Source organism: Hemiscyllium ocellatum, chromosome 3, assembly GCF_020745735.1.
Source record: "Hemiscyllium ocellatum isolate sHemOce1 chromosome 3, sHemOce1.pat.X.cur, whole genome shotgun sequence".
In the NCBI taxonomy this organism is placed as follows: domain Eukaryota; kingdom Metazoa; phylum Chordata; class Chondrichthyes; order Orectolobiformes; family Hemiscylliidae; genus Hemiscyllium; species Hemiscyllium ocellatum.
In genome coordinates this window covers 101,749,214-101,772,405 of record NC_083403.1, presented here as the reverse complement: position 1 = coordinate 101,772,405, position 23,192 = coordinate 101,749,214, and the positions used below count along the sequence as shown (strand labels likewise).

At 41.7% G+C, this 23,192-nt stretch overlaps 1 protein-coding gene across 1 annotated transcript in view; it reads right to left on the bottom strand.

The window, feature by feature from the left end:
• Positions 1–23,192, bottom strand: part of col21a1 (collagen, type XXI, alpha 1) — a 457,104-nt gene that overhangs the window by 198,186 nt on the left and 235,726 nt on the right. The window contains exon 17 of the mRNA XM_060854885.1: positions 16,324–16,377. Within this exon, the coding sequence (XP_060710868.1) occupies positions 16,324–16,377 (54 nt within the window). The remainder of the gene's footprint in view (positions 1–16,323; positions 16,378–23,192) is intronic.

Genomic DNA, 23,192 nt, shown 5'->3' with positions numbered 1-23,192 from the left:
TGAGTTTCACTTAATGCAAATGTGAACTAAGCTCTAGCTGTGGAGATTAATGACTCTGATTCATTGTTTTACTGATTTTTTAACATTAATTTATACTCCAGGAATGCAGAAATATCAAACAAACATTTGTGTCTAACTTCACAAAGAAGTCAAAAATTATAAAACGGAAAATGAGGGTAGCCTTGGGGTGAATAAGAGTGAAGAGATTAAGGTCATAAATATTAACAGAGAAAAAGATTGGATAAACTCAAAGGGCTGTAATCCAACTCCAGTTTACATTCTAGGATTTGAAAAAGGACAACTGCAGGTATCACAAATGCATTGGCTATGATTTTCCAAATTGCCAACATTCTGGAACAGTTCCAGGGGGTTGGAAGTTTGCAAATGTGACACTGCTATTCAAGAAAGGAAGGAGAAAGGGAACAGATTAATGAGGCCAGTTGGCCTGACATTGTGAAATAACTCCAAGCTGCCAAGTCACCCCTTACTTAAATGTGCAAAGTAGATGACATTGACTCAGAAAGCTCAGAGTCAGCTCCTAGAGTAGCAGAACCTCTGACACTCCTGTTTATATCAGGTTAACAGCTCCAATCAAGGAACTCATATTCTATGCAATCCACCTGGTTGACCATGTACCTATCACTACACATTGGTTGTTGTAAGAATCCTAAAATCTATGACTGAGGAAGTCTTATCAAAGCATATTGAAAATCATACAATGGTAAGAAAAAATGGTTTACAGAACAGGAAATTGTGTTTGACAAAATTATTAGTTTTTGAAGATTTAACTAGTGTAGTAGATAAAGGGACAAAGTATGAAGATACCTGGATTTGATAAGATGCCACATAAAAAGTTAATAGGCAAGATAAGGACCCATGGAATTGGAGATAATATATTCAAACAAATAGAGGATTGGTTAATGAACAACATACAGAGAGGGCATAAATAGTACAATCTCACATTAGCAAGCTGTATTGAGAAGAATGCCAAAAGGACTACTGTTAATGCTTCAGCTATTTGTAATCTATATCAATGACTTTTATGAAGTGATAGAGAGTAATATTTTCTGATGATACAAAACTAGGTTGGAATGCAAGTTGTGAGAACGATACAAAGAGACTTCAAAGAAATAAAGACAGGTTAAGAGTATGAGCAAAAAGGTAGCAAATAGAGTTTTTTTTAGATAACTTACAGTGTGGAAACAGGCCTTTCAGCCCAACAAGTCCACACTGACCCGCCACACTCCTACATTGACCCCTTACCTAACACTACGGGCAATTTAGCATGGCCAATTCACCTGGCCTGCACATCTTTGGACTGTGGAAGGAATCCGGAGCAAATCCATGTAGACACGGGGAGAACATGCAAATGTTCACAGTCAGTCGCCTGAGGTAGGAATTGAACCCAGGTCTCTGGCACTGTGAGGCAGCAGTGCTAACCACCATGCCATTGTGCTGCCCACAACGTAACACGGGAGCAGGCCCGTATCTTTCTGGGACTATGTGAGTCTACCAGTCTTAAATGGAGAGGAATTAACCATTAATAAGACTTTAGCAGAAGTGGAATGTACTTGAGTAACATTATTATATAATTGTTAGACAACAGGGTTACATTAGCTTAAGACTGGTTAACTGCACTAACACTAGGCAAGACATTGTTCGAGTTTGTTGTTGGAATAATTGCTAGGTCAATGCAATATGAATGTAGACCATACAACTGACTAACAGCTATCAACATACTAAAAATGACAAGTTCCTCCCAGAGAAATATCTGAGTGGGCAGAACTATTCCAAAGCTTTCAAGTTAACATTTCAGGCCAACTTCTTAATACAACAGCTTCCATAATCTCTGCTCAATAAGGTTCTTAATGTGCCTAATTTCCCATCCTCCTCATGAGAATTGGCATCTTCCCAGTTGGTCTGTGTTGGAAATGGTAAGAATGGAACCAACTGAATGTAGTCCCCTTTGATCTTTATGTCGTCATTGTCTACAGGAATAGTGCCAGAAAACTGGAGAATAGCAAATGTTGTTCAAGAAGGGGAGTAGAGACAACCCTGGTAAGTGAACCTTACACCAGGTGTGGGTAAACCATTGGAAAAGGTTATAAGAGATAAGATTTATAATCATCTAGAGAGGAATAAGTTGATTAGGGATAGTCAACATGGTTTGGTGAAGGTAGGTCATGCCTCACAAATCTTATTCAGATCTTTGAGTTTGTGATCAAACAGATGGATGAGGGTAAAGCGATTGATGTAATGTATATGGATTTCAGTAAGGCATTTTATAAGGATCCCCACAGGAGGCTGTGGCACGAAACAGGCATGGGATTGAGGGTGATTTAGCAGCTTGGATCAGAAGTTGGCTAGCTGAAAGGAGACAGAGGGTGATGGTTGATGGGAAATGTTCATCCTGGAATTCATTTACTAGTGATGTACCATAATGATCTGTTTTGGGGCCACTGCTGTTTGTCATTTTTATAATTGACCGAGATGAGCGCATAGAAGAATGGGTTAATAAATTTCGTATTGCAGTAAGGCTGATGGAGTTGTGGATAGTGCTGAAGGATATTGCAGGTTACAGAGGGACATAGATAAGCTGCAGAACTGTGCTGAGAGGTGGCAAATGGAGTTTAATGTGGAAAAGTGTGAAGTGATTCACTTTGGAAGGAGCAGCAGAAATACAGAGTAATTGGCTAATGTAAGGTTCTTGGTAGTGTAGATGAACAGGGAGATCTTGGTGTCCATGTACATAGATCCCTGAAAGTTGCCACCCAGGTTGACAGGGTTGTTAAGTACGCATACGGTGTGTTAACCTTTATTGATAGAGGGATTGAGTTTCGGTGTCATAAGGTCATGCCACAGCTGTACAAAACTCTGGTGCGGCCGTGCACTTGGAGTATTGCATACAGTTCTGGTCACCACATTCTAGGAAGGATGAGGAAGCTTTGGAAAGGGTTCAGAAGAGATTTACCAGATGTTGCCTGGTATGGAGGAAAGTCTTATGAAAAAAGGCTGAGGGACTTGAGGCTGTTTTCATTAGAGAGAAGAAGGTTGAGAGGTGACTTAATTGAGACATATCTATTACCCCTCAATTTAAAGCTATGCCCCCTCGTGCTAGCCATCACCATCCGAGGAAAAAGGCTCTCAATGTCCACCCTATCTAACCCTTTGATTAACTTGCATGTCTCCAACAATTATTCCAACAACAAACTCGAACAATGTCTTGCCTAGTGTTAGTGCAGTTAACCAGTCTTAAGCTAATGTAACCCTGTTGTCTAACCATTATATAATAATGTTACTCAAGTACATTCCACTTCTGCTAAAGTTTTATTAATGGTTAATTCCTCTCCATTTAAGACTGGTAGACTCACATAGTCCCAGAAAGATACGGGCCTGCTCCCTTATTTCAGGGAGATGACTGCTGGTGATTTTAATCTGAGGGTTACCAAAGCTCAGACAAGCTGGAGCCACTAGACACTAGATTATCAGGTGTCCATGTCAGAAATTGTTACCACCTAGACACATTCTGCCATATGGGAGAATAGGCAACTGTATATGCATAAGGTGAGATGAGGTACAAATGAGACATAAAGGCATGCAAATATGCCTTGCACTGCGCACTAGTAACATTTTCACCTTGGCATTCAAACCATAGATGGAAAATAAGACTTCTTTATCTCTATATCAAGTCCCCCATTTCTCCATTTTCACCATGTTTTCTCAACCATCTAGGCATTTCCAAAATCATTTAGGGGCTGGGAAAATTCAGCATGGTTGCATTATTGACTTTTAAGTCTGATACTTTAAATACAGTGTAATTCTGACATGCTGGAACTAAGGAATATGATTATCTTTGCCTTTGTAAAAGGGTAAGTTAACTTGGCAGTAGTATTGACACAAGAGAACATAAAATATTTCTAGATGAAAAAGATTAGAAATGTTTTATAATTTGATTCTCACCACTCATCATCTGAGGATTTAATGTGAAACATATAAACATGGGTGGCACAGTGGTTAGCACTGTTACCTCACAGTGCCAGAGACCTGCATTCAATTCCCGCCTCAGGTGACTCTCTGTGTGGAGTTTGCACATTCTCCCTGTATCTGTGTGGGTTTCCTCCCACAATCCAAAAATGTGCAGGTTAGGTGAATCAGCTATGCTAAATTGCCCTTAGTATTAGGTGAAGGGGTAAATGTAGGGGAATGAATCTGGGTGGGTGGTGGTTTGGTGTGGACTTGTTGGGCTGAAGGGCCTATTTCCACACTGTAAGTAATCTAATATAATGTAGCCACTGGCAGAAGATTAATTGATACAAATCCAAATTATAGCTCAAACACTCTATTCAAATTAGTGTATTACTACAAAAAAGCTTGTAGTTATGAAATCCTGGTGGAAAGGCATCTATTATTAAAGCTATCTCTTCTTTTCATGGTTTTATGAACTCCTATAGGGTCACCTCTCAACCTCCTAAGTTCCTTATTACTCAAACTTTCCACACCCCGCAATATCCTGGTAAATCTCTTCTGAACTCTCTCCAGCTTGATATTCTTTCTATAACAGGGCAACCAGAACTGGACACAATATTCCAGAAGAGGCCTCACCAATGTCCTGTACAACCTCAAGATGACTTCCCAATTCCTGTACTCAAAGGACTGAGTGATGAAGGCAAGCCTTTTTGACCACTGTGTCTATATGTGATGCAAACTTCATGCACCTGAACCCCTAGGCCCCTCTGTTCTCCAACAGTACGCAAGGCCCTACCATTAATTGTATAAGCCCTACCCCTGTGGGTTGTACCAAAGTGCAATTCATTTGCACCATTGTCACTGTTTTGACACCCATTTCCCTTGTGGTACTACCCTTTCTGAAGATTCCTTTCGTGTTCCTGTCATTCCCACTGGTTTACCATTCCAATTGCAACAATTTGCTTTCACATGCCTCCCTGACACTCATGAAAACATGTAGTTTCCTAACATCATTTTATTTTCTCCATATAATCATTTGTATGGATTATCTTGTATTGAAATAAATAACTTAAGCTTTCTTTAGCCATTTCATGTTCTCTGATTTTTCTTTTCTTTTTAAAGTTCTTTCTCTCTTTTGTAATCTGTTTCTTCCATTGCCTCTCTCTCTGGAGTTCAAGTTTACATTTTTCACATTTCTCCTTCAAGGTCACATTCTCTCTTTATTTATCTTCCATTGAGGTGGCACAATGGCTCAATGGTTAGCACTACTGCCTCACAGCATCAGGGTCCCAGGTTCAAGTCCTACCTCAGACAGACTGTCTGTGCGGAGTTTGCACATTCTCCCCGTGTCTGTGTGGGGTTTCCTCTGGGTGCTCTGTTTTCCTCCCACAAACCAAAACTGTGCAGGTTAGGTGAATTGGCCATGCTAAATTGCCCTTAGTGTTAGGTGAAGGGGTAAATGTAGGGGGATGGGTCTGGGTGGGTTGCGCTTCGATGGTTTGGTGTGGACTTGTTGGGCTGAAGGGCCTGTTTCCACACTGTAAGTAATCTAATATAATGTAGCCACTGGCAGAAGATCAATTGATTCAAATCTGAATTATAGCTCAAACACTCTATTCAAATTAGCGTATTACTACAAAAAAGCTTGTAGTTATGTAGAATTACATAAAATATACAGAACATTAACAAATTATTCAATGCAATCACGCCACTTATCTTTCACGCTTTCATCCCAATCAATTCTATCAACAGAAATATCTATTCTCTTCTGTCATAAACACATCTTATGTTATTTTTGTTATATACTTTGCTGCAAATGCATCAGCTTTATTTCTCTCAATGACACCCTATAATAGTGAGTTCCACATTCTCACCACTCTCTGTGTAAAGAAGTTCCTTTTAAATTCTCTGTTGGATTTCTTTGTGACTATCTAATATTGATAGAGAGAGGGGTCTAGGGTGTACTCGCTAGATGGATAGAGAATTGGCTGGGCAGCAGGAGACAGAGAATAGTAGTGGAAAGGAATTTCTCAAAAAGCAAAACTGTGACCAGTGGTGTTCCACAGGGATCCGTGTTGGGACTACTGTTCTTTGTCACACACATAAATGATCTGAAGGAAAGTATAGGTGGTCTGATTAGCAAGTTTGCAGATGACACTAAGATTGGTGGAGTAGCAGATAGTGAAATGGACTGTCAGAGGATGCAGCAGAATATAGGTAGATTGGAGAATTGGGCAGAGAAATGGCAGATGGAGTTCACAGACCATAGAACAACACAATGCAGAACAGGCCCTCGATGATGCGCTGACCTGTGAATTAATCTTAGCCCATCACCCTACACTATTCCATCATCATCCATATGCTTATTCAAGGACTGTTTAAATGTCCCTAATGTGGCTGAGTTAACTACATTGGCAGGTAGGGCATTCCACACACTTACCACTCTCTGAGTGAAGAACCTACCTCTAACATCTGTCTTAAATCTATCACCCCTCAATTTGCAGCTATGTCCCCTCATACAAGCAGGTCATCATCCTAGGAAAAAGACTCTCACTGTCCACTCTATCTAATCCTCTGATCATCTTGTATGTCTCTATTAAATCACCTCTTAGCCTTCTTCTCTCCAATGAGAACAGACCCAAGTCCTTCAGCCTTTCCTCATAAGACCTTCACTTCAGACTAGGCAACATCCTGGTAAATGTCCTCTGCACCTTTTCCAATGCTTCCACATCCTTCCTGCAATGGGGTGACCAGAACTGCACACAATTCTCCAAGTGAGGCTGCACTAGCGTTCTGTACAGTTGCAGCATGACATCACAGCTCCGGAACTCAATCCCTCTACTAATAAAACCTAACACTCTATGCCTTCTTAACAGCACTATCAACCTGAGTGGCAACTTTCAGGGATCTATGTACATGCACACCAAGATCCCTCTGCACATCCATATTACCAAGAATCCTATCCAGGGTCCAGGGACCTATCTACTTTCACACTTTCTAGAATTAATAACACCTCCTCTTTACTAACCTCAATCCTTTCAAGTCTAATAGCCTGTATCTCAGTCCTCTTCTCTACAATATTCTCCTCTTCCTAAGAGAAAACAGATGAGAAATATTCGTTCAGCACTTCCGATCTCCCCAGTGTCCACACACAACTTTGTACTTCTGTCTTTGGCCCTATTCCTACCCTCATCAACCTTTTATTCCTACATATCTATAGAAAGCTTTTGGGTTCTCCTTTATTCTACCCGTTAAAGACTGCTCATGTTCCCCCTTGCTCTTCTTAACTCTTTCTTTAAATCCTTTCCAGCTACTCTGTAACTCTCCATCGCCTCATCTGAACCATCTCACCTCAACGTCATACAATCCTCTCTCTCCCGCTTAGCAAGAGATACAATTTCTTTGGTAAACTATGGTTTCCCTACCTTATCACTTCCTCCTTGCCTGACAGGGACACGCAATATCTGTTCCTTAAACCAGCTCCACATTTCGATTGTTCCCATCCCCTGCATTTTGTTGCCCCGTTCTATGCCTCCTAAGTCTTGCCTAATCACATTATAATTACCTTTCCCCCATCTATAACTCTTGCCCTACGGCACATACCCTTTCTATAGCTAATCTAAACGTAACCGAATTATGGTCACTCTCTCCAAAGTGCTCACCTATCATTAAATCAAACACCTGGCTTGGTTCATTACCAAGTACCAGATCCAGCGTGGCCTCCCCTCTTGTTGGCCCTTCGATATGCTGTGTCAGGAAACCCGCCTGCACACATTGGACAAAAGGTGATCCATCTGACATACTAGAGTTATAGTATTTCCAGTCAATGTTGGGGAAGTTAAAGACCCCATATTGACCACCTGTTCCTTTCATTCCTGCTCAGAATCGATTTGCCAATCCTCTCCTCCACACCTCTGGAACTTTGCAGAGAACTATAAAAACACCCCAGCAAGTGACCTCTCCTCTCCTGTTTCTAACCTTGGCCCATACCACCTCAGTAGACGAGTCCTGTCAAATGTTCTTTCAGCCACCGTTATACTAACAAAGCCACACCTCCCCCTCTTTTACCATCTTCCCTGATCTTAATGGAAGATCTAAACTCTGGAAGCTACAACATCCATTCCTGGCCCTGCGTTATCCATGTCTCAGAAATGGCCACAACATCGAAGTCCCAGGTACCTATTCATGCTGCAAGCTCACCTACCTTATTCCGAATACTCCTGATGTTGAAGTAGACACATTTCAAACCAGCTTGCTGTCTGCCAGCACACTCCTATGACCGTGAAATCCTGTCCATATCCTCCCTACTTTCATCCATCTGTGCACTGGAACTACAACACAGGTTCCCACCCCGTTTCTGAGCTAGTTTACTATCACGTGGCATGGGTAACAATCCAGAGATAACAACTCTGTTTGTTCTCGCTCTCAGCTTTCACCCTAGCTCCTTGAAATCCTGCCTTACATCCCTATCCCTCTTTCTATCTGTCATTGGTATCCATGTGGACCACGACTTATGGCTGGTCACCCTCTCCCTTCAGGACCCCAAAGACACGATCCGAGACATCACGGATCCTGGCACCTGGGAGGCAACACACCAATCCGGTGAATCTCTTTTGTTCCCAACAAACCTTCTATCTGATCCTCTCACTATTGAGTCCCAAATGACTAATACTCTCCTCCTTTACCCTCTTCGTTTCTGTGCAACAGGCACAAACTCTGTGCCAGAAACCTTCACCCTAGTGCATGCTCCTAGTGAGTTGACCCCGAACAGTATCCAAAATAGTATACTTGTTTTTCAGGGAAAGAACCACAGGAGATCCCTGCACTGACTGTTTTTTCCCCCTTTCTAACAGTTACCTGGCATTTTTCATGCCTAGGAGTAACTACTTTCCTGTAACTCTTATCTATCACAGACTCTGCCTCCCGAATTATCCAAAGTTCATCCGGCTCCCGCTCCAGTTCCCTAACGCAGCCTTGGAGGAGCAAGAATTGAGTGCTCTTCTTGCAGATATACTTGGATGGGACACTAATGGCGTCCCTCACCTCAAACATCCTGCAAGAGGAACATTCCTCTCCCTGCACTGCCATCCCTGTTAGTCCCCTTACCAGAAGGTTAAAAAGAAAAGAAGCTTACTTGATGTGTCCCTCATGTATAAAGTTCGAGGAGGTGGATGGGTGGGAGGCCCGACAAGAGTAGGGTCTTGGCTTTAGAAAACACTGACTTATATAGCTGAGGGGGAATAAAAAAGTTCCTCCATTCCCAGAAACCTCTGCTCTCTGAGGTTCTACTGCAGCTGATACTTGAGGTAAGCTTTTAAAGTTTTAAATCAGTGATTCACCTTTCCCAATAGGCCCTGGTCCAAGCTCCTGCTCTTCCTGCTGCTGGCAGCTGAAATCCAGACAAATGTGAGGTAGTGCATTTTGGAAGATCCAATTCAAGAGTGAACAATACGGTAAATGGAAAAGCCCTCTGGGGACAATTGATGTCCAAAGAGATTTGGATGTTCAGGTCCATTGCACCCTGAAGGTCGATAGAGAGGTCAAGAAGGCATATGGCGTGCTTTCCTTCATTAGATATGGCACTGAGTACAAGAGTTGACAGGTCATGTTACAGTTGTATAGGACTTTGGTTCGGTCACATTTGGAATATTGCATATAGTTCTGGTCACCACCTTACCAAAAGGATGTGGATGCTTTGGAGAAGGTGCAGAAGAGGTTCACTAGGATGTTGCCTGGTATGAAGGGCTCGTTATGAAGAGTGGTTGATTAGTTTAGAATTACTTTCATTAGAAAGACAAAGATTGAGGGGGGACATGATTTGAAGTCCACAAAATCATGAAATGTAGACATAGGATGGATAGCAAGAATTTTTTTTTTCCCAGAGTGGTGTCTCAAATACTAGGGGTCTTGAGTTCAAGGTGAGAGGGGAAAGATTTAAGGGAGATATGCGTGGCAAGTTCTTTACGCAGAGGGTGGTGAGTGTCTTGAAAATGCGTGGACAGTGGAGGTGGTAGAGGTGGGCACGATAACATCACGATAACTGTGTCTGGACAGATACATGAATGGGCAAGGAGAAGAGGGATACAGATCCTTGGAAAATAGGCGACGCGTTTAGACATAGGGTCTGGATTGGCACGGGACCGGAGAGCCGAAGGGTCTGTTCCTGTGCTGTAATTTTCTTTGTTCTTCTTTGATGGTCTTTACTACCTGTTCTCCACAAGTGAAAGCTCTCTCTCTCTGTGTAACTGTCTCATTGTTTTAAAGACCTGTGTTGGCTACTTTCAGCTCTTTGAAAGAAAGAGATCCAGGTTGTTCACTGTTTATAGAGAAACACAATCTCAACATTCTATTGTCATCCTTATAAAGTCTGTCTGTATCTATTTTCTTTCATAATATGGCAGCTAGGATGAACAGAGTATGCTGAGCAGTCTGACAAAAGTGTGATACAAGTTTAGCATGACTTCTCTGCTTTGCAATTTTAACCTTCTTTAAATCCATTTTAATGCTTGGTTTGCTTATGGCCTTTGTGATATTGTATTTGTGCACAGATGTCTCTTTGCTATACTACTGCATTTAGATTATTTTCTAATTAATAAATTACCTCTTCATTTTTCATACCAAAATACACATTTATCTATGTTGATTTACCAGTTGTATTTAAGACTACATTAGTGTGCACACTGACTTTTGGATCCAAATGCAAAGTTATCCCTTTGTAAAATTCTTCATCCTTCATCACAGAAAATGATTCTAAATCCACCAAATAACAGACTTCCCATGATCAGGGAAGTCCCTTCATTTGACTGTCATTTAATTTGAATGGCTTAAAAACCATATGCAGGGTTTTCAGAGTCATCAAAATATCACCCAAATCCTGAAGTTGAGAATCTATACCCAATGGCCTTTATTTTCCTCCACATCTACTACAAAAATAATAATGAATTTTGCAAACATTTGCTAAAGGAGCAGTATCAACAGCATCTTGTATCTTGCAAAGGTTACAAATTATGCTGAAAAGAAACTACCATAAAGGAAGCTTTACTAATAAATGTGTTTGAGGTAATTATATAATTTCCACAGAAAATACTGTTATTGGCCACCATGTCAAGCACAAGATCTGTGTAACAGCTAAAATAAAACACAGCCTCAGAAGAAAATCACAAATTAATAAAAATCATGCAGATGGTTTTGGTGAATTCACTGATCATTATGTTCTATGTAAATGCTGCAGAAGGAACAGAATTAATGCTGCAAAGGACCATGTTTCCATTCAAAATCAGCATTGCTGAGGTTGACAAAGTGGGTTTTATTTAAACATTTTTCTAATCAATCTGTTCAGAGATGTTACTACACACCTCTAGAGTAGATGGTACTTGAACTTGGGCCTCATGGTCCAGGAGTAAGGACACTACCACTGTTCCACAGGAGGACCCTACTAAAAGTAACAGGTCAGCATGAAACCTATGTTGTTATCTGTGTGGAGCTACCTGTAGAATGGGTGAACCAGGTGATTGTACCCTATGACTGGCTAAGAATTATGCCACTGCAGCCAAAGTTGTCTAAAAATCTGAAGACTAATTACGGAAAGTTTCTGCTTGCATATAAGTAAAACACTGAGCAAAATAGTTATTTCAGAGGTGTTCAATTAAGCATTCTTAAAAGCAAAATTTTCAATGAAGATGAAATAATATATTGAGATACTCAATGATCTAAAGACTACTTTCAGAGTGCTAAATTTCTTAAAATATATTTCATAAAACATTTTTAGTAATATAGAAGTTCCTGAGTTGGAGTGTTCCGTTTATTCTTCAGCTTTGTGAGAAATGTCAGCCCCATCACAATTGTCACCAAGAAAAGTAAACAGATTAGATCCCCCACAGTGTGGAAACAGGTCCTTCAGCCCAACCAGTCCACACACAGTATTTTCTGTGGAAATTATATAATTACCTCAAATTACCTATGAAAATGTATTGCTGATTTATTACCCAATTCAATGTATCATTTATAAGATTCGATAGTCAGTGGAAGATTCTAGAGAATTGTCGATGTAAAATTGCGAAGATTATTATACAACCTTGTACATGTTCGGTATCGACCAAGTGAACTTTTGGACAACTGTGGATGAAACTGTTAACAGTAATGATAGGTAATGTGTATATTCAAACATTTGTATCTTCTGCTGAATATAACTGGTGGGAGGGGTCTTTCAATATATTGGTTGCTTTCCCCTCTTACCTTAAAAATATGCCCCCTAGTCTTGAAATCCCCTATCTTAGGGAAAGACACCTACCATTCATCTTATCTATACCTCTTATGATTTTATAAACTTCCATTAGGTCATCCCTCAACCTCCTATCCTCCAGTGGAGAAAGTCCCAGCCTCTCCCTATAACTCAAACCCTTCACTCCAGGCAAAATCTTGGTTAATCTTTTCTGAACCCTCTCCAGCTTAATAAAGTCCTTCCAGAAGAGGGCGAATGGAACTGCACACAGTATCCCAGAAGAAGCTACACAACGTCCTGCATAAACTCAATATGACATCCCAACTCCTCTACTCAAAGGTCTGAGCAATGCAGGCAAGTGTGCCTTCTTAACCACTCTGTTTGCATGTGATGCAGACTTCAAAGAATTATGTACCTGAACTCCTAGGTCTATCTGTTCTACACTATCCAAGACCCTACTTTTATTGTCTAAATCCTGCCCTTGTTTGTTTCACCAAAATTCAACACTTCGCACTTATCCAAATTGAACACTACCTGCCACTCCACAGTCCATTGACTCAATTGATCAAGACCTTTTTGTAATCTTAGGTAACCATCTTCACTGTCCACGATGCCACCAATTTTGGTGTCATCTGCAAGCTTACAAACCATGCCTTCTATATTATCATCTAAATAATTTATATAAATGACAAACAAAAGTGGAGCCAGCACAGACCCCTGTGGAACACTGCTGGTAACCAGCCTCCAGTCTGAAATACAACCATCCATTACCATTCTCTGTCTCCTGCCATTAAGCTAATTTTGTATCCAACTGGCAAGCCCACCCTGAATCCCATGTGATCGAACTTTACTGATTAGTCAAGATGCGAAACATTGTCAAAAGCTTTACTAAAGTCCAAATAAACAATGTCTACTGCTCTGCCCTCATCAATCTTCTTCATCGCTTTCTCAAAAGACTTAATCAGGTTTGTGAGACATGATTTCCCTTGCACAAAAACATCACGTTGCTTCCTCAAAGAAATCAAATTAATTTATGAAACATGATTTGTGTGTCACAAAATTATGTGAGCTTTACCTGATTATTTTGAAGTTTATTAATGGTCTTACCAATAGCATCTTTAATAATGAATTCTAAATTTTTCCCTATGACAGCTGTTAAGCTAACTAGCCTGTAGTTTGTCTCTCCTTTCCTTTTTGAATAAAGAAATAACATTCACTGTTTTCCATTCTCATGGAATGTTCACAAAATCTACAGAATTTTGGTAAATTAAACCGGTGCAACAAATATATCACTATCTATTTTAAGACTCTAGGGTGAAGATGATCAGGACCCATGAAGCTTTCAGTCTCAGTTTCAACAATTTGCTGAGTATAGATCACTGGTGAGAACAGTTTTCAAGAGTTCCTAATTCCACTCCATTTCCTGATTTACAACAAATTTTGGGATGTTCCTTGCATCTTCCACAGTGCATACAGATGCAAAGTATCTTTTAATTGGCCTACATGCTTGTTTCCTTATTTTTGATAACTTATTCCCCATGTCATTACTCACTGTGGTAATGCACTGGAAATCCAGTCCCACTATTCCCAGAGTCGTCACAAATGAGACAAATTTAATCAAACTAGCTCAAGTCCCTAGTTTACTTGATTGATTAATTTTTCATTGATTGGTTGATTATGTTTCATCAGTTCATTAGAGTCTTTTAGAAAGTAACAACCTATGTAGATAAAGGAGAATCTGTAGGTGCAGTTGCCTTGGATTGTCAAAATGTAATCAATTAAGTTTTACATAAAAGGTGTGATGATGCTGCTCCTTTAAGGTTATGTTGCCCTTGTTATTTTTTGAGAGGGGTCATAAAGGCAGAGGTGCTGATATGTCTGAACTGGCTAGTTTAATAATGATTAACAGATACTGCCTAAGGCAACAATCAGGGAAAAGGGCTTTTAGGTTTGATATTTTTAAAAACACTTGTACAATGAAAGGGAAGTGGCCAGTGCTCCCAGTTCAGGGATTTTTCTACTTTGGTTTAGTTTGAAGCTGTTGGTCAAAGAAAGCTCCTGGGGAACAAAAGCTTCCCTGATTCAACAGAAGTGTTCTGGCTGACTCTCTCTCTCTGACATCTCTCCTATAAGAACTCACTTTTGGATTTTGTTTTGCCAAGGGGTGTGTTTATGGGGATGTTGTAGGAAATGACAAACATTCTTCGTTAAGTTGTGTTTTTGTGTTGGCTGGGTTTTCAAATAGTTGTTATTCTAAATTCTGTTTTCTTTTGCTCATGTGTACGGTAGATTCTGTTCTGCTTCATGCTGAGTGGTTTAGCCAGCTGCATTACTTCTAGAACATCCATGTCACATCTGCCAAAAACAACTGGAAATGTTAGGATCTGGGCTACCTTCTTAAAATATTTTGAGGGGGTATGACCAGGTCCAAAACAAAGATTACTGCACAAAATAAGAATTCAGTTAACAGGAAACAGATTTGGGATAAATGAGTTATTCTCAGGTTGGCAATCTGAGCTGGTGGAATGCCACAGGATTTAGCACCATGACCTTTTACTATCTTTGTCAATGACTTAAGAGTCCTAATGTATAAGGGTTAAACTGGCTGCTGATAGGTAGGACAGTAAATTGCATGTTGATATAATGCATTTATAACTGAGAAAAAATTGGCAGTTGGGAAATAAGGTGGGATAACGTGAGCTCGATGGGAAGAGTAGAATTAGTATGTTATTTGAATGGAGACAGACAATAGATTTCTTTTATACAGAGGGGTCTGTAGGTCACTATGTAGGTAGGTATATCAGGAGACTTTTAAGGCAATTAGAATGCTGGTAACCACAGCAAAGGGAAACAAATGGAGCAGGTAAGTGTCGCTAGTTTTAGTGAGATTTTATGTGGAATGCCATACAGAGCTTTTGTCTCCATTTTTTTCAAAACAAATAGTTGCATTATGAGTGGCATATGGAATGTACAACTGTTGGCTACGATGAAGATGTTATGAGGAAAGTTGACCAGATTAGGCTGACAGCCATCTGAATATAGAAGAATGAGAGGTGATCTTATTGAAATATATAAGATTCTGAATAGGATGAATGCTGCAAGGAAGGTTTCCCTTGTGAGGGAGAAAAGAATTAGTGAGTACAGGTTGAAAGTTTGAGGTCTTCCATTTAAAATTGATTTTATTTTCTTTCTCAGAGGCTCAATTTTCCCCAAAGAACAATGGAGGGTAGGTCACTGCATATAAACTATTTAGTGACAAGGGTGTCAGTGGCTATGGTGGAAAGGCAGAAAAGCAAAGTCAAGGCCACAATCAAATGAGCCATGATTTTATTAAGTCACAGTGAAGGCACGGAAAGCAAAATAGCCTATTCCTATTCTTTACTCGTATGTTCTTCCATTCTGTCATAATGGGCTTTGATTGACAGCACATTTTTCCTGTAAATGTCAGAAGAAAGTCACTGTTTTCTAATGAATGAAAAATCAGATTCCATTTCTACTATGAGATTCTACTGTTACCCAAGTTTTTAACCAACATTTTGTGGATTGAAGTTTTCAATTGACACCATTTTCTTCTTACAGTCTTTGGTTATTTTAAGTCATGAAACCAGACACTGAAGTTCAAACCTCACAGTATCTAACTTTTTAGGTACTGATTAATGCAATCTGCCTGATCTAAAATTCTACAGTAGGCACTAAAATCCTTTAGCTATATTTGGAAGAAAAATTGATTGATTACTGAATATTCTGGCCAATACCTTTCCTTAGCCAGTACCTCCAGAGAGTAGATTAAATTACTATCCACTTTGTGAGTTCAAAATAGCTGACTCACTGACGCTCACAGCAAAAGTCAATGCATTTCAAAATAATTCTTTGTAATGGAGGTTTATATGGCTGGGTAGAGGTGAAGTTTAGAATTGCTTTTTGGTGGCCATATCAAAATGGACAATAATGAACTGGCAGCTCATTCTAAAATCAGCATGAAAATTAAATGTTATATAAAACAGATTGATGACTTAGCACTGTTCAGCTTGTGCTATGATTGGAGGTCAATTTCATGCTGATGGTATCTGAGGAAAGAAGCAGTATATTCTACTTATGATTTGAATTTCTAATCTGTATGCTCTAAAGATACTTACAGGCATTCCTGCTATTCCATCTAATCCTGGGTGACCGACCTCTCCAGGTTCTCCCTAAAAAAGTAAGAAACAGGTGTTTTTAGAAAAGAAATTACTGGACTCCTACCGATATAATTTGCCACACTGGGATGAATTTCCCATTTTTATGAAAAACGTTTCTTGAGTCAGATTCATGACATCTGGTCTACCGTGGTTCATGGCGACCTTTCTGATACAAACAACCACTCTTACCACTCCCCCGCATCTTGCAGAATCACACAGCAGGAGAATCAGAAAGGCCTTCTACTGCTGAGAAATTCTGCATTCCCGCAGCGAGTGCAATATTTAAAGTTACATATCACTTCAAACACTGCAAGCCAGGAAATGGCCCTCACTTTGCATGACTCCATCATAATTTTGGAACACTTGGTTCAGAAAGGCAAGTTAGTGCCTCAGTTCACCTTATGTGACCTGAAGTACTGATGGATTGGATGGTGGAAGATATCCTGTTAACTGACAAAGGATGCCAAGATATCAGATCTGGCCAACTGTACTGAGAAAGTGTGTTCAATTTGTTATGACTTACTGGGGTAGCACACTAGAAATCAAGCCCTGCTATTTTCAGAGTTGTATTAAAAAAATTAAAGATTTTATTAGGTATGTAAAGTTCCTCAATTTACCTGACCTTCAGAAGCAAATTGAAAGAAAGCTATGGATCAGGTTTTTGTACTTATCAATAATTACTATTTCTTACAAGTAAATAGGCTCTAACTACAGCTAAACAATTATAAACTACTGACATACAAAACTAATTAAAACTCTGATCCACTTATAAATGTACTCTTACACTCAGACAAACATATAGAGTAAAATAGGATATGGACTGTGAAATAAGTCCAGGGAGGTCTTTATTCTGTCACAAAGTCACCCTTTACTTACACATGGAGAGTCCTTGACACTAATCCAGATTTCTCAGTGCCAGCTCTCAGAGTGAGCAGAACCTCTGACAGTCTTGTTTTTGTTTGACAGCGGTAGTGCTTATTTTTCCCCAGCATCCATGTTGTGTGTGTGCAGGTGTTGGACACGGTGAAAAACAATAAGTGCGTAGATCTTTATTTATATTCTACCACCAGGAAGAAAGGAAACAACCGAGTGGCCAGTGACAATCAGTGCCCTTCTCAAAGGGCAATGCTGTGAGATCAAACAGTGAAGGGGAGGGCAGGGATTGAATCAAAATAGAGTTTGAGGGGGAAATAATATACTCCATTCCCTACAGCGTCCACCTTGATAATCTTGTTTCTTTCTTTTTCTTTGAGAGGTCTGGATAGGGTAGTCAGGGAGAACTAGCTCTGACTCAAACAAAGAACAGGAACAAGCTTGAAACTGATTAACACAATAAGTAAATATGACACATAAAAAAACATTTTTATGGGGCAAGAGTTTCTAGTTTGGGACGCATTGCCTGGAAGTGTGGTAGGTTAAATAACCCCACAGAAGCCGGCATCCTGTCACTAAGTTGCCCTTTATTTACACATAGAGAGTCTTTGTCACTGATCCAGCTCCCGCAGAGCCAGCTCTCAGAGTGAACAGGATGTTTGACACCCTTGTTTTTTTTCCTTTTTTTAATTTCTCTTTTTTTCCTCTTTTTTATTTAACCTCCACACTACCGCCTAACTGTGGTAGTGTTTATGTTTTCCCCAGCATCCACGACGTGTGTGTGCAGGTGTGAGACACAGTGAGAGACACAAAGTGCACGAATATTTATTCCATGTCCACCACCAGGAAGAAAGGAAACACCCGGGTGGCCAGTGACAAGCAGTGCCCTTCACAGCAAATGGCAATGCTATGTGATCAAACAGTGGAGGGGAGGGCAGGGATTAAATCAAAACAGAGTTGGAGGGGGAAATAATACACTGCATTCCCACAGTGCCCACCTCTCCCTGAACAGCTCCAGGGTGTTGATGGAGACCGCATGCTTCTTCTCCAAGGACACCCGGGCACTAAAGTAACCGCGGAAGAGGGGCAGACAGTCGGCCCTAACGACCCCCTCCACGCCCGCTGCCTGGACCTGTTTATGGCCAGTTTGGCCAGGCCCAGGAGCAGACCCACGAGGAGGTCTTCAGACCTGCCCTCCTTCCTCCGTACCGGGTAACAATCTTGCTTATTTGTTTTTTTTTAGACACAGTGAGAGATACAAAGTGCACGAATCTTTATTCAATTTCCACCACCTGGAAGATAGGAAAACAACCGAGTGGCCAGTGACAAGCAGTGCCCTTTACATCAAAGGGCAATGCTGTGTGATCTATGTTCTGTTTATTTTTAAAAATGTTTTTTTACCCCCACACTACCGCCTAACTGAGGTAGTGTTTATTTTACCCCCAGCACCAATGTTGTGTGTGTGCAGGTGTGAGACACAGTGAGAGACACAAAGTGCACGAATCTTTATTCAATTTCCACCACCAGGAAGATAGGAAAACATCCGGGTGGTCAGTGACAAGCAGTGTCCTTCACATCAAAGGGCAATGCTGTGTGATCAAACAGTGAAGGGGAGGGCCTAAATCAAAATAGAGTTAGAGGGGGAAATAATGCACTCCACTGCCTGTGGCGCCCACCTCTCCCTGAACAACTCCAGGGTTCTGGCGGACACCGCGTGCTCCTTCTCCAAGGACACCCGGGCCCTAACGTAACCGCAGAAGAGGGGCAGGCAGTAGGCCCTCACAACCCCCTCCACGGCCCACTGCCTGGACCTGTTTATGGCCAGTTTGGCCAGGCCCAGGAGCAGACCCACGAGGAGGTCTTCAGACCTGCCCTCCCTCCTCCGTACCGGGTAACAATCTTGTTTTCTTTTGTTTTTTTTTCTTTCCTTAACCCCTGCACTACCGCCTAACTGAGGTAGTGCTTATGTTTTCCCCAGCACCCATGGTGTGTGTGTGTGTGCAGGTGTTAGACACAGTGAGAGACACAAAGTGCACAAATCTTTATTCAACTTTCACCACCAGGAAGATAGGAAAACACCCGGGTGGCCAGTGACAAGCAGTGCCCTTCACATCAAAGGGCAAAGCTGTGTGATCAAACAGTGGAGGGGAGGGCAGGGACTAAATCAAAATAGAGTTGGAGGGGGAAATGATGCACTCCACTCCCTGCGGCACCCACCTCTCCCTGAACAACTCAAGGGTGTTGGTGGACATCGCGTGCTCCTTCTCCAAGGACACCCGGGCCCTAACGTAACCGCAGAAGAGGGGCAGGCACTCGGCCCTAACGACCCCCTCCACGGCCCGCTGCCTGGGCCTGTTTATGGCCAGTTTGGCCAGGCTCAGGAGCAGACCCACGAGGAGGTCTTTAGACCTGCCCTCCCTCCTCTGTACCGGGTGACAATCTTGTTGGTTTTTTTTCTTCTTCAAGCAGTGCCCTTCACACCCTCCTGTTTATTTTTTTTTTGTAGTGCTTATTTTTTTATCCCCAGCACCCATGGTGTGTGTGTGTAGTTGTGAGACACAGTGAGAGACGCAAAGTGCACAAATCTTTATTCAATATCCACCACCAGGAAAAGAAGGAAAACACCCGAGTGGCCTGTGACAAGCAGTGCCCTTCACATCAAAGGGCAATGCTGTGTGAACAAACAGTGAAGGGGAGGGCAGGGACTAAATCAAAATAGAGTTGGAGGGGGAAATGATGCACTCCACTCCCTGCGGCACCCACCTCTCCCTGAACAACTCCAGGGTGTTGGTGGACACCGCGTGCTCCTTCTCCAAGGACACCCGGGCCCTAACGTAACCGCAGAAGAGGGGCAGGCACTCGGCCCTAACGACCCCCTCCACGGCCCGCTGCCTGGGCCTGTTTATGGCCAGTTTGGCCAGGCTCAGGAGCAGACCCACGAGGAGGTCTTTAGACCTGCCCTCCCTCCTCTGTACCGGGTGACAATCTTGTTGGTTTTTTTTCTTCTTCAAGCAGTGCCCTTCACACCCTCCTGTTTATTTTTTTTTTGTAGTGCTTATTTTTTTATCCCCAGCACCCATGGTGTGTGTGTGTAGTTGTGAGACACAGTGAGAGACGCAAAGTGCACAAATCTTTATTCAATATCCACCACCAGGAAAAGAAGGAAAACACCCGAGTGGCCTGTGACAAGCAGTGCCCTTCACATCAAAGGGCAATGCTGTGTGAACAAACAGTGAAGGGGAGGGCAGGGACTAAATCAAAATAGAGTTGGAGGGGGAAATGATGCACTCCACTCCCTGCGGCACCCACCTCTCCCTGAACAACTCCAGGGTGTTGGTGGACACCGCGTGCTCCTTCTCCAAGGACACCCGGGCCCTAACGTAACCGCAGAAGAGGGGCAGGCACTCGGCCCTAACGACCCCCTCCACGGCCCGCTGCCTGGGCCTGTTTATGGCCAGTTTGGCCAGGCTCAGGAGCAGACCCACGAGGAGGTCTTTAGACCTGCCCTCCCTCCTCTGTACCGGGTGACAATCTTGTTTATATCTGTCAGCCAGAGTTCCATAATTGCACCAGATTAACTAGCCTCAATCAGGAAACTCATATACTATGATGTTCACCTGGCTGACCTTGGTGCAATTACTACATCCCTACTGCTCTAAGCCTGAGGATGTAGATTCTTTTCTTTGTAGCTCCTCTGAGGGTGTTTTAACACAGGGTCATGTTCCACTAACTGTGCATCTGATGCAGGTGCTTTGTAACACACAGTAGCTCGCCTCTTGCACTTGCAGTGTCTCAGAAGAAATTCATTCTCCTCTTCAGGTGGAACAGGTGTCGAGGTAACGGCATTCATCGTGTCCATCTCAGATTCCAAGGTATTGTCTGTGCTTGATGGTGAGGGAAAACCCAGGGGTTCTGGAAAAGCTGGAAAGGCAGTTGAGGAGCCAGGCATATTTGCTACTACATTATTTGTGAATTTGCGGTTTTGATGCAGTCCACATGCACATTCAGGATTGTCACACCTACCTGAACTTTATACATCACTGACCCTGTCCTCATGATCACCGTATCTCTTACCCATGCCAGGCCATTTCCGTGGCTCCTACACCAAACTTTGATCCCTGAAGTAAACTGTCTCTCTCACTTACTGGAATCTTATGTCCAACATTGGCTTTCCTGATCCCATTTCATCGTCTGTCTGTCAGGTCTGGGAAGATCACATTTAACCTGGTACAGAATCTTCTCCCCATTAGCAACTTTACTAGAGCTATCTCTGTAGTTGCATGAGGGGTGGTTCTACAATCAAATAGGAACCAGGAAAGTATGGTATCTAGTGAAGCTGTTTTGTTAAAGCTGCCTTCAAAGTTTGGACTGCTGTTTCTGTCAGACCAGTGGACGATGGATAGTTTGGAGTTGTTCTTATATGACCAATGTTATGGACTAGGCCAGACCACTCAAAACATTCTTAAGCAGCCAGTCCAGACCATAACTTTGTAATTTGTTTTGGTAAGTGTACAGTGAAAATTACCCAGATTAAGTTAGCGGAGTTGACTACCAGGTTTAAAATAGACAAAAAAATTATTCACAAAATTACACAATGAAACATGAAGAACAGAATAAAGAACCTCTACAGAACTCTGTTGATTCAAACTAGACAGACGTATGCTGTTCTAAATATACACAACAGTTCCAATAAGCAAACCCCCTTTCAAACACAGTACAAAAATGGGTCAGATGTTTATAGGAAGTTAGAAGGGAGAGAAGAGAGTTTCCACACAGCTCACTGTTGAACTCCTAACCTACAGGTCACTTCTAAAACATGACCACTTTGTCCTAAGTCTCATCTATTTAATACCCTTCTGAAAAAAAAACAAGGACAGAGTATCTTTGAGCCAAGGAACAGCTTTTAGAAAAAGACGGACTAGCTTTGTGACATCTTCCCCCTTAAAAAGAATGAACTATCAATACCAAAAGATGGCTTCATTTTTAACCCTTCAAAAACCCAGTTAGTAGTCTAAACACACATATACACAATACTAACTATTAACATGAAAACATGCACAACCAGATGCAAATTCAGGTTGTGGAACACACACCACTGAATGCCTCTGTTTCTCATTCGAGTCTCGATAACACATCGGCAATCACATGTTTGCGACCTGCCACATGCACAATTGTCAAATTGAATGGCTGCAACACAAGCTCTATCTAACTAGTCTGCCATTTTCGTCCTTAAATTTTTCCACAAATGTCAATGGGTTAAGGTCAGTGTATACGATTGTCTCCAATGCATTGCTGGTAATATAAACACTGAAATGGTGTATTGCCAATACCAAGCATAAAGTCACAATTTCCAGTGTTGAATATTTCTGTTAACGAACATTCATCTTCCAGGAAAAATACCCGATGGGTCTTTCTATTCTTTCATCATCCTCCTGCAGGAGCACCACACTGACATCCACATCACTGGCATAAGTAACCACCTTGAAAAACTTCGTGTAATCCGGTGTGGCTAATACTGGGGTAGTGGTCAACACAGTGTTTAGGCTGTCAAGTGCCTTTTGACAGGGCAAAAGTGAGGACTGCAGATGCTGGAGATCAGAGGCTAGATTAGAGTGGTGCTGGAAAAGCACAGCAGGTCAGGCAGCATCAGAGGAAAATCGACATTTCGGGCAAAAGCCCTTCATCAGGAATGGCTTTTGCCCTGATGAAGTGCTTTTGCCTGAAATGTCAACTTTCCTGCTCCTTGGATGCTGCCTGACCTGCTGTGCTTTTCCAGCACCACTCTAATCTAGAAATACCTTTTGATAGTCTGCTGTCCACTGATACTTTTTGCCCTTTTTTAACAATTCAGTCAGTGGAGCAGCCACACTGCTAAAGTTCGGCATAAACTTTTGGTAAAATCCACTCAACTGTACTACTGCTTTTTTTGTTGACAGTGTGGGAAATTCCCCAAT